This window comes from Trachypithecus francoisi, unplaced genomic scaffold (assembly GCF_009764315.1).
Source record: "Trachypithecus francoisi isolate TF-2019V2 unplaced genomic scaffold, Tfra_2.0 Lachesis_group11, whole genome shotgun sequence".
Lineage (NCBI taxonomy): Eukaryota > Metazoa > Chordata > Mammalia > Primates > Cercopithecidae > Trachypithecus > Trachypithecus francoisi.
Window position 1 is genome coordinate 26,449,257 of NW_022681456.1, and position 15,108 is coordinate 26,464,364.

Here is a 15,108-nt window from a genome sequence, read left to right on the forward strand (position 1 = left end):
AACATTTATGTCTTTTCTCCTTATAAAAAAAATAAAGCAGATGATAAGACAGTGACAAGATATGTGTGTGCGGGGGAGGGGGGTCTTAATCTAAACTGGACAGTAAGGGAATTTAGTTTCCATGTTCCTCCAGGTATACATTGTGAAGTCTCTAAGAACAGTGCTCAGCTATAGTTCAGAAAACATCTGTTCACCTAGATGACTGTCATTTACAGAGAGTCAGCTTAAAGAGTTAAGAGCTTTATGCTAACAACAAAACCAACCCAAACCCCTTCTCGATCTCTCCAAAGTAAATTCTCCTTTTCTGTATAAGTATATAAACTTATTCATGTCTAATACAGCACTCATCAAAACAACTCTACTTATTTACTTACAAATCTGTCTTATCTATCGATTAGCGAGTCATGGAGAACAGAGACTGTGCTGTATTCATCTTTGTTACTCAACATAGTGCCTAACACATAGTAGTGCTTAATTAATAAACAGAAATGAAATCACTCAATTTTCAAACATGTATTAAAAGTCTGCCTTGTGTAATTAGAAGACTGAGTATTGTTAAAATATTAATACAACCCAAAGAATTCTATAGGCTCAATGCAATCCTTATGAAAATCCCCATGACATTCTTTTGAGAAATTGAAAAACCCACCTTAAAATTCATATGGAATCTCAAGGGACTCTGAATAGCCAAAATAATCTTGAAAAAGAACAAAGCTGGAGAACTCACTCACACTTACTCATTTCAAAACTTACTATAAAGCTACAGTAACCAAAACAGTGTATTACTGGCCTGAAGCCATATAGACAAATGAAATAGAACAGAGAGCTCAGAAATAAGCTCTCACATATATATATATATATATATATATATTCAAAGGTTTGGTAGAATCATATATACAGGATGAAAGGGGGAACTAACCAAGAGAAACAGATTTTCCACATGAGACTACATATCATAAATACTTGCACAATGATCCCCCACCAATCCTGCTGCCAAAAAGTTTTCTCTTAATCCTTAAGACAAAGAGGAGCCAAAACAAGATTTAAAGCAGACATTTGCTTTTGAAAAACACCTCTGTGTGCAGTGGAGAAGATGGAGCCATCTCAATGAATAAATGAAAAGAGTTATGGAGATGGATGGTGGTGATGGTTGGACATTAAATAGAACCACCAAATTGTACACTTAAAAGATGGCAAATTTTATAACTGTATTTTACCACTATAAAAAAAAACTGAAAGAAAAAAAGACTGCTATGTTTAAGACATTATATTTAGCATTGTAATAAGCTGTTATTAGGTATTGTATGGCCTATACTGTCCCCTTCAATATGTGAGACAAAATGAATTCGTCTAAACAAAGAAACAGTAACAAAAAGCTTTAGAAATACCAACGTACTCAGTGAGTAAAAGAAAACGAGATTGAGAGCCTAAAATAAATTAAATCAGATCTGATCTTTCCCTCTTCTCATCAGCATATAGGCCATCCTGATTTCTTCCCTTCTCTCCAAAATAAAATAAAACCACAACGATATGCCAACTTTTTTGGGCTGAGTATTTCTGCATAAGCTTGTTGATTATGGACTGGAGTGCCGAAAATACTTTCAGGCACACAGAGATGAACAGAATTAGGATGTCCTTCAATGGAGCAAAAAAGGTGGATCATACCAACAACCTACCTGTTACCATTAAGTATAGACAAAAAGGAAATGAAAGAGAATAGATTTAAAAAACCATCTAAAATGTTGATTAGTGGAAATCAAGGTCAAGGTCTGCTATCTTTGTGCCCTAACTCATTTCATCTCTATGTCCACGACCTCTTGACTTCTCTGAAAAAATGGCACTGTCTTACAAAGACAGAAAAAGCTGCCAGGCTGTTTTTTTTTTAAACTTACTTTTCTCCGAAAGCACCTTTATAGGCTCCTAACATGCGTATATCATAGGACTTATCTGGCTTCAGAAACATTTGGATTAAAAGAAAGATTTCTTTACATGATCACAGGATAAACATAGGCATAGTTCCTAAACAGCATATCAAAATCAACAAACAACTATTAAAGAAATATTTAAAACAGTAAATATTCTAAAAGCCAGTATGTTTATCATAATACTAATAGAAGTAGCACATCAGTGGCACAGTGGCAGTGGTGGCAGCAGCAGCAGCAAGTGCTATTTACTGATTGTTTTCTCGTTGCCAGGGAAGAGGCGCTTTATGAACCTCTCATTTAATCATCATCACAACTCTTTGGGTTTGATGATAATGCAGAACCATACACTATACTACCCAGGGTTACCTATTTTATTAAACTTTTCTTTAAAGCAAATCAAAGTGTCCAAAAAACAGTAAAAACAAACTTAGAAAATAACTTTTAAAAATGGAATTTTAGATGTTACTTTGAAATCCTTTAGAAAAATTTTTATGCTTAAAACACACACACACAGAAAAACTGTTTTCAAGGGATTCCTAAAATAGCACTTTGAGGTTAGTGCCATTTTCATTGTATTTAAATGGATTAGCCTACAGTCATTACTGCTCAAAATGATACTAATAACTCTAATTCTGATTAAAGGAACATGCAAGGCCATTCCAGATAAACTGTTAAGTCAGCAGCAACCTCAATCTCCCAGGAAAGTCTTTGAGAAATACCCATAGATCCTGTCTGTGGCTCTAGGGATACTCCTTACTTGCAGTGAAGCTGATATCAAAGTAACTGTTAAGATAAAAGAAAATTTAAAGAAAAAAGCAAGCATCACTAAGGAAAATAAGTCTGACTTAAAAAAATATATATTTATTTTAAAAACCTCTATTATATAGTTTTGCTCTCTTTCAACAAATACTGGGTGTGCTGCATCAAGATATTAAATTCATTATTCGGAGAAATCTTTGGCAATGTATTTGTGACTAGTACAGCAATTTTGGTCAAAGTGCTTTTCTTTCACATCCTTGTATGATTCTTTAACTTGTGATATCTGACTTCTTAAAAAAAAAAATCAATTTACGCCGGGTGCGCTGGCTCACGCCGCCTGTAATCCCAGCACTTTGGGAGGCCGAGGCGGGCAGATCACGAGGTCAGGAGATCGAGACCATCCTGGCTAACACAGTGAAACCCCGTCTCTACTAAAAATACAAAAAAATCAGCCAGGTGTGGTGGCGGGCGCCTGTAGTCCCAGCCACTTGGGAGGCTGAGGCAGGAGAATGGCATGAACCCGGGAGGCAGAGCTTGCGGTAAGCCGAGATCGTGCCACTGCTCTCCAGCCTGAGTGACAAAGTGAGACTCCGTCTCAAAAAAAAAAAATCAACTTACTCTTGGGCTTATAAGACCGTTTTCTTTTAGTTTTAGGGTCCAAATTTCTAGTGTCTCTTAATTACGAAAAAAATTACATTGGGTCAAAATGCTTAATAAAATCTTGTTAGGATATGATTTATTGTAGTTAATCTGATTTTCTTAAAGGTACTGTTTTAAGAAAACTAAAGGAATGCTTGATTTGTAGCTACAGAAAAAAGTTACACTTTTAATCAAGAAGAAAACAGTCTTTTGACAGGCTGCAGGGCAGAGAGTACACTGAGATAACCTACCAGCAAATTCAGTACAATATCAAATAATAAGCTGCTGATCATAACTAAAATAATATGGATTTGATTGAAAAATAACAATTAAGCATATGTTTCATTTTACACTCTGGCTGTGTTTCTATAGTTTTATTTAAGCCATATTTTGGAAACTGAATAAGCGTTCACAAAGGAATTTCTACTACTAAGAATAACCCTATGTTAAATGTAGAGTTAATGCCAAAGTAATTTGCTTGAATATATGAGTTTATTTGAATTGTTTAAAACATCATTTGTATTCATGTGTAATAAAGCACTATGAGTTGTATCATGATGAAGTCAGAACTCTTGTTGTTACAAATCTGATCCAGAATGGAAAGAGAACTGGAAAAATGCATTAATTCTTATTCAGTTGTTCTCAGAGTATGATAAATTTTTACAGCAGTCTATTAATAGTTCTAATGGACAAGTTGCAAAATTTGAACTATTTTGTTTATTTATTTGAGACAGGGTCTCACTTTGTCACCCAGGCTGGAGTGCAGTGGCGGAATCTCGGCTCATGGCAACCTTCGCCTTCCGAGGTTCAAGAGTTTCTCCCACCTCAGCCTCCCAAGCAGCTGGGACTACAGACGTGTGCCACCACACCCAGCTAATTTTTGTATTTTTAGTAGAGATAGGGTTTTGCCAGGCTGAGCTCAAGTGATATGCCCACCTCAGTCTCCCAAAGTGCTAGTGTTACAGGCATGAACCACGGCACCCAGCTGAACTATTTTATATATTTTATTTATTTTTAAAATTAATTTTATTTATTTTTTGAGATGCAGTCTCACTCTGTTGCCCAGGCTGGAATGCAGTGGTGCGACCTTGGTTCACTGCAACCTCCAACTCCCAGGTTCAGCGTTTCTGCTGTCTCAGCCTCCTGAGTAGCTGGGATTACTGGGATGTACCATCATGCCCAGCTACGTTTTTTGTATTTTTGGTAGACACAGGGTTTCACCATGTTGTCCAGGCTGGTCTCGAACTCCTGACCTCAAGTGATCCACCTGCCTTGGCCTCCCAAAGTGTTGGGATTACAGGCATGAGCCACCATGCCCAGCCTATTTTATATATTTTAATACTAGACACTATGCCCTAATTCTTTCAAGTTTTTTTAAAAAAATAAAACTATCATTGCCAAAATATATACTTTTTGGTAAGTACTCTTCAAATGAAATTAGTCAGAGTACTGGTTAAGTGTAGTAATTAAAAGCAGGGTTTAAATCCCAGTTCTTCCACTTGTTAGGGCTGTATAATCTCAGAGAAATTGCTTGATCTTTCTATGCATCAGTTTCCTCATATTGAAAGGGAAAAATTGCAGAATCTACCTTATAATGTTGGTGTGATTAAAAGAAGTTAATCTTTATAAAGCACTTAGCAAAATGCACAGGGTAAGTGTTCAATAACTGTGTACTATTACTGTTGTGCTGGATAAAACCAAGAACAGCAACTATTTGTGGCATTTGCAACAAATGCCAAATTCTCTTCTCCTGTTGAGCTTCAATGTAACAAAGTGAAAGGGGGCAGAATAAAAATTTCTCACCAGGGCACAGTAATGATTTCCATGATCATGATTTCTGACCTACCAGTTACAGTTACCTGATTTACTGCAGTATTTTCACTTCCTTGTGCTTATAACAATTGAAATTAGATGCATAAAACCAACAAGAACTGATGACGTCCTTCATTGCGATGTCAATACAGAGCTTACCCACCTGTGTAGCTCTTCTGTTTTGTCTTCAGTTGGACCTACGATTAGTAAACAATGACGAAGGACAGCTGCCATTACACGGAACTGATGAGAATCACTCTATGGCAAATAAAAAAGAGGAGAGGAAAAATTGGGGGTTGAATGCCTTAACAGTGGGGTCTGCTACTTTACTACATCTCTTGCCCACCCCAAACAATCATTCTTATACCATACATTGTAGATGGCAGAATATCCTAGGAAGAATTCCTGAGGCAATACTAAGTAAACAGTCACTATCTCATATGAACAACCATAACCACTTCCAGAAATGCTGACCTAGCCACTCTGGTTTACCTTCTTAAGATTCAATTCCACTAGAGATTTTTTTTTCATTTCCAAAAAGCTGAAATTCGTTTGTTGTATGGTGCACTGTTCCAGTTTACTAATCATTATAAAAGTTCCAACAGATGTGATGCTACCAGGTTATTTCAGAGACTGGTTGTACATCCTTAATAAAAATGTCTCATCTTAACTTTCAAAGCAATAAATCCACCAACTTCATTTTAATCAATCTTAATATCCTAATTCCCCCAGAACTACCAGCAAGTAATGAAAAACAAGTGATCTCCAATATTTACTCATTGGCAGTGGTATTAAAGAGACACAGACAGTTAGAGCAAAGAAGGCAAACAGCAGGAAATAAACTAAGCCCTGAATAATCATTTGGTTTACTTCTTCATTTTTAGTGAGATCTTGGACCATTACACTTTCTTTAATTATCTGCATCAAAGTCATGATCTTTCTTCTTCCAGATTTTAAATAATTAAGAAGACATATGAAATTAAGAGATAATTGTGATAGAGAGCCTGGATATGCCATATTTCAGGAAGACTCCAACTACCTCAAAAACTACTAAAAAAGTATAAAACTTTTTTTTTTTTGGAGACGGAGTTTTGCTGTTGTTGCCCAGGCTGGAGTGCAATGGTGTGATCTCAGCTCACCACAACCTCTGCCTCCTGGGTTCAAGCGATTCTCCTGCTCAGCCTCCTGAGTAGCTGGGATTACAGGTGCCCGCCACCACACCTGGCGAATGTTTTTTTTTTTTTGTATTTTTAGTAGAGACAGGGTTTTTTCACCATGTTGGCCAGGCGGGTCTTCAACTCCTGACCACAGGTGATCCACACGCCTCAACCTCCCAATGTGCTGGGATTACAGGTGTGAGCCACCGCGGCTGGCCAAAACTTCTTAATGTATCATTGATTTCAAGTCCATGTGAAGTGATATATTTTCATAAGTTATACACATATATCTTATATTCATATATCGAACTCACATAACCCTTCTAGGAAGATGTCTCTCATAAAATCTAGCAAGCAATTAGAGCACACTTTCACAACTCATAATGTGGACAATATTTTAAACATAACATCATCATGTATAGAGTTGGATGAGAAGAGGGCCTCAGTGGCCTAATGGAAATAAAGGCACTGCACTTGCGGTCAGGAGTCTAGGCTGTCACTTCAGACAAGTCATATAGTTTCTCCAAGCCTCAGTTTCCCCACATGAATCTCCAAATACTGGAGGGTTCTGTCAGGGTTACAAAGGATTAAAGAAAATGATATGCATGAAAGTGCTTTAATATTTTCAATAAAACATTTGAAGGTTAGGGGAAGGATAACAGAGGAAGGGAACAAAAGGCAAGACTGATAAGAGCTGAAACAAATGATAAATCATTGTAGGGGGAAAGAGGAAAAACAAAGAGGGACTACTGGAATGACAGACTCTAAGACTGGCAGGGTTGGAATGAATGTTGTCCCATTCACTATCCATCTCAAACACCTGAATTAAAATTCTCTCATATGTTAAATACCCATGTGAAATGCATTCATTACTTAACTCTTGATAAGATCATATTTCCCTTGGTTTTAAAAATTAACTAGGGATTACACTTCCTTTTAAATTATATTTTCCTTTATTTTAGATAATAATCTATTTTCATGCTGATGTTGACAGGCTTTCATAAATCTATCCATTTTGGTCTTTTCATTATTTGCAGCTGCAAAGCAAAATTCTACTTTTTACCCTAGTTCTACCTTTTCCAGTTTTGGTAACATCAGTTCCCAGGTTGTACCCTATGTCTACAATGTCCTCTTTTACTCTAAATCCACTAAATTAGCTCCATTTCTCTACTCAAAACAACTACTAAAATCCCTGGATTGTTTGCCTCTGCTCTGCATCACTGGTTCCTTTGTGCACTCCAGGTCTCAGCTAAAGTATCTTCTCTGAGATGACTCTTTTTTCTCTCATGAAATCATAATTTGTAATTTCACATTTGTTTACTTGCATATACTTTGTTTCCTCCACTAATCTATTACCTTAATGAGGAAAAAGGGTGTGTGTTTAATAGGTCATCAATAAATTTTAATGTAAAGTATACTGTACAAACAGAAACATGCACAAATCATAAGTGTAGAGCTAAATTTTGACAAAATAAGCACACCCATATAACCAATATAAAAATCATGCAATGCCAAGATTAAGAATCCCAGAATTCTTTCCATACCCCCTTCAAATGACCATCTTCTGTCCCTCATGGGTAATTCTAACTTGTTAATGTCACAGGTAGTTTGGTTGTTACTGAACTTTATATGTATAGAATCATAAAATACAGACTCTTGTGTTAGTTTGTGAGATTCATTCACATTACTCTGTGTAGTTGCAGTCTGTTCTTTGTCACTGTTTGAGAGCAGTGCTATCTGAAGTATGTTTGTGTTCCACTGCTGCTCTCCACCCTGTTCATCACTGGTCTGCAACACCAGGAGTACAGAAGGTATATGTGAACATTTAGAAACTTTTGAGCAGTTTGGCATTGTGTGTAATATTGTATTACACAAGAGTTTCATTCTGACAGATTTTTAGAGAAAAAAGTCTGGTCCTTCACCTACAGATAGGTTAAGAAAGCACTGCTATATAGTATTCCAATGTATGAATACGCCACCATTTACTTATCTACTGTACTCCTGATTGACACTTGGATTGTTTCCAGCTTGGGGCTATCTCGAAAGCGCTGTTGTGAACATAATTTTTACATGTCATTTGATATCGACAGGTATACACCCTAGAGAGGAGATGCTGAGTCATAGGTTATATCCATATGTCAAGCTTTACAACGTACTGCTAAGTGTTTCCAAATACTTACACCAATTTATACCCCACCAGTTGCTCTACAGGGGCACCAATCAATACTTGTTAGAGTCAGCCTTTTTAATTTTAGTCATTCTCATGGATGTGTAGTGATTTCTTGGTTGTAGTATGCATTTTTCTGGTGACTAATAAAGTTGGACACCTTTTCATGTGTTTATTACTCATTGGGATATCTCTTTTGTGAAGTTCCTGTTCAAGTCCTTTGCTTATTTTTCTATTGGGGTGTCTGATTTTTATTTTTATGGGTTTGTAGGACTTTTTAATGTATTCTGAAGAGAGTCACTGCACATATCCTCCTCCTGGTGTCTTGCCTTTTTGCTTCTTTTGATGAATTCACTTTAATGAAAATCAATTTGTCATTTCTTTTCTTTATAGGTAGGATCCTTATTTTGTCCTGTTTTAGAAATCTTTGCTTATTTAAGAAATGTTGATTTGTATGAGATAAAGTCATGAAGATACTCTTCAGTGAGCTTTATTATTTACCTTGTATATTTAGGTCTCTTATCCATCTCAAATTAATTTTTTGTGTATGGTATAAGATAGGGATTCGAATTCATTTTTTTCCACATGGCCATACAATTTATAAAGCCCCGTTTATTAAAAAGCCCATTCTTTCACTACTGTACTTCAAAGTTACCTGTAAGTCAGCTGACGGTATCAACTCTATTTATTCTATTCCATTAATTTGTCTCAATAAATATTTGTTGGATAAGTGCTATCATTTAAGAAGTCTTAACAAAGTAAACACTATTTTCTACTGTTGGTTATTCTACTGTGTGACTTCCCACAAGTAATTGAAACTCTCTGATCTTCACTGTCATTTGTCAAATGGGGTTAATGCTCCTGTCTCACAAAGATGCCAGCAATGAAATGCAATTGCTTTTCATAAAACATTATATAAACACAGCTTTTATAACTGTTTATTAATTGCTTCCTGATTTAGTTTTGATATTTTCAGGGCATCAATATTCTCTCCTCCTGAAATGATACCACCTTCAAAGGCTGAGAGAGAAAAGAAGTCCGTAAGGATGAAGGGCAAAGGAAGAGAAAGAGAGCAAGCAGGCTTGGTTATGATAGTGAAAATCAAAATGAGGTAACATTAAAACAGAGAAAAAAACTCAGGAAATTCTTTGGGATCTCTTTATATAGCTTTCACATCTTAATTACAGATTCCACTACTGCATATTTCCTTCAAGGTCTCTAAAATAATCATGGAACTAACCCCTTTTGTGACATTCCTAATTAACTTCTATGGACACTCCCTATGGACACTCACTGTTTTATCTCATTCAAATGACTACTCAGATACTTGTACTTCTCTGTGTGCACTGGGTTCTCTGTTTCTAACATGCCTGCTGGTATGTGCTTTCTTATTACGTTGCACTGATACCTTGGAAGCACAGGAGAAGGGAATGTGGTCTCATTCCAGGGATCCCTTACAGTCCCAAGAATAACATGCTCTCTTCCATCAACAGAGATATTTAGAAAAGTGTTAAAGCAGGAGTAAGACAAGACCATTTCAATTAACTTTTCTAAAACTGACTTTGTATCCTGCTAAAGAAATCAACTGGCTTTTTAAAACACACTACACCTTTAGGAAAGGGAGAGAGAGGTTGATTCTACATGTGGAAATAAGGCTAGCTACATTTCCCATCAAATGGAAAGCAACTCCAAATTAATCTGCTGATGGCATCAGCAGGCAGGCACGAATTTAACACTGAGGCATGAATCTAAAATGAACAAATTGCAATAATTTGTTAAACCTCAAGAAAAACCTAGTCATTAATCTTCTATTTTTGGTGAACTATAAATGAAAGTGGTCATAAAAATAACTAAAACAGTTTAAAACCAAATGTTTGCATTTTCTGTAACTATAAAGCTGTGAAATAGGCAAAGATTTTAAAAAGTGAAATGTCCAGGGTTTGAAAAGGCATAAACCAACAATATTTTTCTGAAGGTAAATTTGGCAACATATATAAAAACACCTTGAAACTTTGAAACCCTCTGGCCCACCAATTTCAGGAACGCATCTACAAAAATTTTATAAGAAAAATCACTAGAATTTAAAATGGCAAGCAACTGCAAACAATCTTTTAATTGTCTTCAAAAGGGAGATTTGTTAAAGGTTGATACATCTTTCCTTAGGAAGGAATACTCCTAAGTATAAAACACTGACATATATATTTTTAAAATATTTATCTATTTTTAAACTTCTCTCTTTTTTTTTTCCTGAGAAAGAGACGCTGTTACCCAGGCGAGAGTGTGGTGGCACAACCATGCAGCCTTAACCTTCTGGGCTCAAGAGATCCTCCCACCTCAGCCTCCCAAGTAGCTAGGACTATAGGCACATGCCACAATGCCTGGATAATTTTTATCTTTTTTTATTTTTTGTAGAGATCAGGTCTCACTATGTTGCCCAGGCTGGTCTCAAACCTGTGGGCTCAAGCCATGCTCCTGCCTCAGCCTCCCAAAGTGCTAGGATTACAGGCCTGAGCTACCACTGCACCCAGCCATATTCTTCATTTTCATAGGCCTCTTTATAAGTATGTATTATTTCACAAGAAGTTAGAAGGTGGTTGTCAAAAATTTCTTTTGGGTTGCAGAATCCATTTTATCCCCCAAATTAAATCTTAATTACAACCTATATTTAAAGAAAAGCAATAGCAATAGCAAGAACAATTGGTGCTCTGTATTTAAAGTGAGGGTGAGGAACTTGGAACACTGTCCAATTGCTCCCAGAGCCCACTGCTAGAAACCTTATGGCTTAAAGAAACACATGTTGAAAACCTACTCTATTTTTTTTTTTTTTTTTGAGACAGAGTCTCGCTCTGTCGCCCAGGCTGGGGTGCAGTGGTGTCATCTTGGCTCACTGCAAACTCCACCTCCCGGATTCACGCCACTCTCCTGCCTCTGCCTCCCAAGTAGCTGGGACTACAGGCGCCCTCCACCATGCCCAGCTAATTTTTTGTATTTTTAGTAGAGATGGGTTTTCACCATGTTAGCCAGAATGGTCTTGATCTTCTGACCTTGTGATCTGCCTGCCTCGGCCTCCCAAAATGCTGGGATTCAGGCGTGAGCCACCACACCCGGCCGAAAACCTACTCTTTATGAACTTTTATTATGAAGAAAAAAGACTAAGATTATTAAATGACTGCATTTTTGTAAAAATGTACTTATATATTTGTTTATCTGCTATACAATTAAGAATCGTTAGAAAGATATACTCCAGCTGGGCGCAGTGGCTCACACCTGTAATCCCAGCACTTTGAGGGGCCGATGCGGGCGGATCACAGAAGTCGGTAGTTTGAGACCAGCCTGACCAACATGGAGAAATCTCGTCTCTACTAAAAACACAAAATTAGCTAGGGGTGGTGGCGCATGCCTGTAATCCCAGGTACTCGGGAGGCTGAGGCAGGAAAATAACTTGACCCAGGAGGCAGAGGTTGCGGTGAGCCAAGATTACATCATTGCACTCCAGCCTGGGCAACAAGAGGGAAACTCCATCTCAAAAAAAAAAGAAAGATACACACCAAAAGAGGCAAACAGTGCTTGGTGCAGTAGCTTACATCTGTAATCCCAACTACTTGGGAGGCTGAGGTAGGAGGATTGCTTGAGGCTACGAGTTCAGGACCAGCCTGAACAACATAGCAAGACCCATGTCTTAAAAGAATAAAAAACAGGTCGGGCATGGTGGCTCACGCCTGTAATCTCAGTACTTTGGGAGGCCGAGGCAGGCAGACCACAAGGTCAGGAGATCGAGACCATCAACACGGTGAAACTCCGTCTCTACTAAAAATACAAAAAACTTAGGGCGTGGTGGCGGGCACCTGTAGTCCCAGCTACTCAGGAGGCTGAAGCAGGAGAAAGGTGTGAACCCGGGAGGCAGAGCTTGCAGTGAGCCGAGATCGTACCACTGCACTCCAGCCTGGGCAAGAGAGCGAGACTCCATCTCAAAAATAAATAAATAAATAAATAAATAAATAAAAAATAATTAGCTGAGTGTGGTGGCCTTCACTTGTAGTCCCAGCTACTCGGGAGGATAGCTTGAGCACAAGAGTTTGAGGCTGCAGTGAGCTATGATCACACCACTGCATTCCAGCCTAGGCAACAGACAAGACCCTATTTCTTTAGTTAAAAAAAAGAGGCCAGGCGCAGTGGCTCATGCCTGTAATCCTAGCACTTGGGGAGGACGAGGCGGGTGGATCATGAGGTGAGGAGTTCAAGACCAGCCTGGCCAACATGGTAAAACACCGTCTCAACTAAAAATACAAAATTAGCCAGGCGTGGTGGCGCATGCCTGTAATCCCAGCTACTCTGGAGGCTGAGGCAGGAGAATTGCTTGAACCTGGGAGCCAGAGGTTGCAGTGAGCTAAGATTGCGCCACTACACTCCAGCCCGGGCGACAGAGCAAGACTGGCTCAAAAAAAAAAAAAAAAAAAAGAAGAAAAAAGTGCTTATCTTTTGAGTGGTGAGTTTACAGGTAATTTGTATTTTCTTATTGCTTATATGCCTTTTTCCTCAATATTATACAATGAGCATATATTATTTTCATAAAAAGGAAAATAACGTTTATTTTAAAAGTTGGATTCTTCTGTACCACAAGTTTTCCATATCCTTTTATTTCAGTCACTGTTTTAAAATTCTGGCAATTCTTTAGGGGCTTGCCCAATTGAAGTAAACTGTCTTTTGTCTGACAATCAAGGAGCTATTAAAATCCAGGTAAATGGGCTCTTAGTAGCAAGTTTCTTTGTACTCTGGTGAAAGACTTTCTTTATGCCACGTTGTGGGTCCCTCACTAGAAAGTACCCTATGCTTTGGTCTCTGTCTTTCATACACTGTTTAACTTCCAAAAAATGTTCATCCCCTAATTTTTTATCCCCTGGTTTTTCAAATGGCTAAATCATTCTGTTTTCAGATCTCAGGAGACACCTTCAGAAAATTTCTCTTACTAAGTATTCTCAATCAATGCGCTCTTTCTCTCCTAGCACTTAAGAGAATTTGAATTATATATGTGTTTACTGATTTATTACCTATCTCACCTAAAAAAACTGAAGTTTCATGAAGGCAAAGACAATGCCTATTCTTTGCCAAAATATTACACAATGCTCGGCATAATGTCTAGCAATTGACCATAAATATTCACTGACTGACAGACTGATTGGATGAATGAATGACTAAATGTCTGCTAAAAGTTGACTCTGGAAACTCATGAAGACATTCTTATCTAACTGGGTTGGCAAGAATCTTATTTTCAATAATATTTAAATTTCTGAGCACTTCAATAATAGCCCAGAGTCACATTAAATGTATATATTTTATGGGCTATATCAACTGACTCACAATGGGTACTAGGTCAGAGATACCCGCTCCAGGATTATGGATCCTTTTCATGTATCTTTTGGAGATTAAATATTCTATAACACAGAATGAGTATTTGCTACTTCAACATTTTCTAAAGCTTCTTCTAGCTCCAATATTACTTATAACTGAAGTACACTAATGAGGAATAATCTCAATATACTGATATTTATTACCTGTCATCTATTTCATACATATACTGATGTGTAGTCACTGAATTTTAAACCCTTTTTTGTCAGGAATCTGAACAGTGTGAGCTACTATTTTGGGTATAATTTAAATAATAGGGGGCTCTAACAATGGCAAACCAACAGTCTCAGGAGTTTAAAGTCTCAGATGGAGAACTTAAAAACCCCAAAACAAACAGCGTAAGAAAAATAACCATAGAAGGTACCAAATAAGCATAGAAGCATAACATTTTAAATACTTCCAAATATTTGGTTTCAATGCATAAATGGAGCATGTGGGCTTTCCACATCTTTTCTTGCCAAGTCCAAGGAAAAACTGACCATACTACAGTCATCTAGAACAGCTGTTAGGACTGATATTCAAATATTTAGTTTCAAAATACAGACCTATTTGCGCTTTAAAACTCAGATGTCTGCATATTCCCACTATAGCACTGCACTGAGATAATCCCTTTAAAGTAGGCTGCTGGCAAAAACAGATCTTTACTCATGGGTGAGAAGTGTTTCAAATGTTAGCCGAAATCTTAAAGTCAATTGTCAAAAAAGACAATTTGCTCTGGCACCAAAATCTCTCTCTTTTTACAGTAGGGGCTGAATTTCAACAGTTATTTAAAGCTAAAAAGAGAGTAAATGTGACATGTTATGCTTCTAGAAGGAGGGAAAAAAGTTTATGTCTACTTCACTTAATTTGTTGACTTCCTTAAACTAAGTTTCCTATTTAGCATATTGTTCTTGTAGGTACTCAAATGTAAACTATCAAATCTGCCTCACTTTGGGTTGCTGAAGGGTCCAAGCCACAGTGAAGAAAGATCTTTGTTTAGAAATAAGTCAGGTGGTTTAAAATAACCTTCCCCACACTTTGGCATAATCAGCTTGTTTTCTAGAACTTATATATGAGCACAGATATCTAGTTGTGGTGCTACACCTCTGGTAGTTATCTAACACTACAGAGAAACCCCCTGGAGACTGGGACGATAGGCATACACAGAGCATCTTCTACTCTCCTGAGCAGACACTAATTCTGATTGATCAACTTCAACTGGCTTGATCTATCTTAACTTTCCTTTAAGATGGCAGTCACTGAA

At 37.4% G+C, this 15,108-nt stretch overlaps 1 protein-coding gene across 7 annotated transcripts in view; it reads right to left on the bottom strand.

The window, feature by feature from the left end:
* RIC8B (RIC8 guanine nucleotide exchange factor B) overlaps window positions 1–15,108 on the bottom strand; it is a 119,536-nt gene that overhangs the window by 59,944 nt on the left and 44,484 nt on the right. For all 7 annotated transcript variants that reach the window (XR_004439621.1, XR_004439617.1, XR_004439618.1 and 4 more), the window contains exon 4: window positions 5,299–5,393. Coding sequence is in view for 3 of the 7 variants with exons in the window: in XM_033220783.1 (XP_033076674.1) it covers window positions 5,299–5,393 (95 nt within the window). In the remaining 4 variants the exon portion in view is untranslated. The remainder of the gene's footprint in view (window positions 1–5,298; window positions 5,394–15,108) is intronic.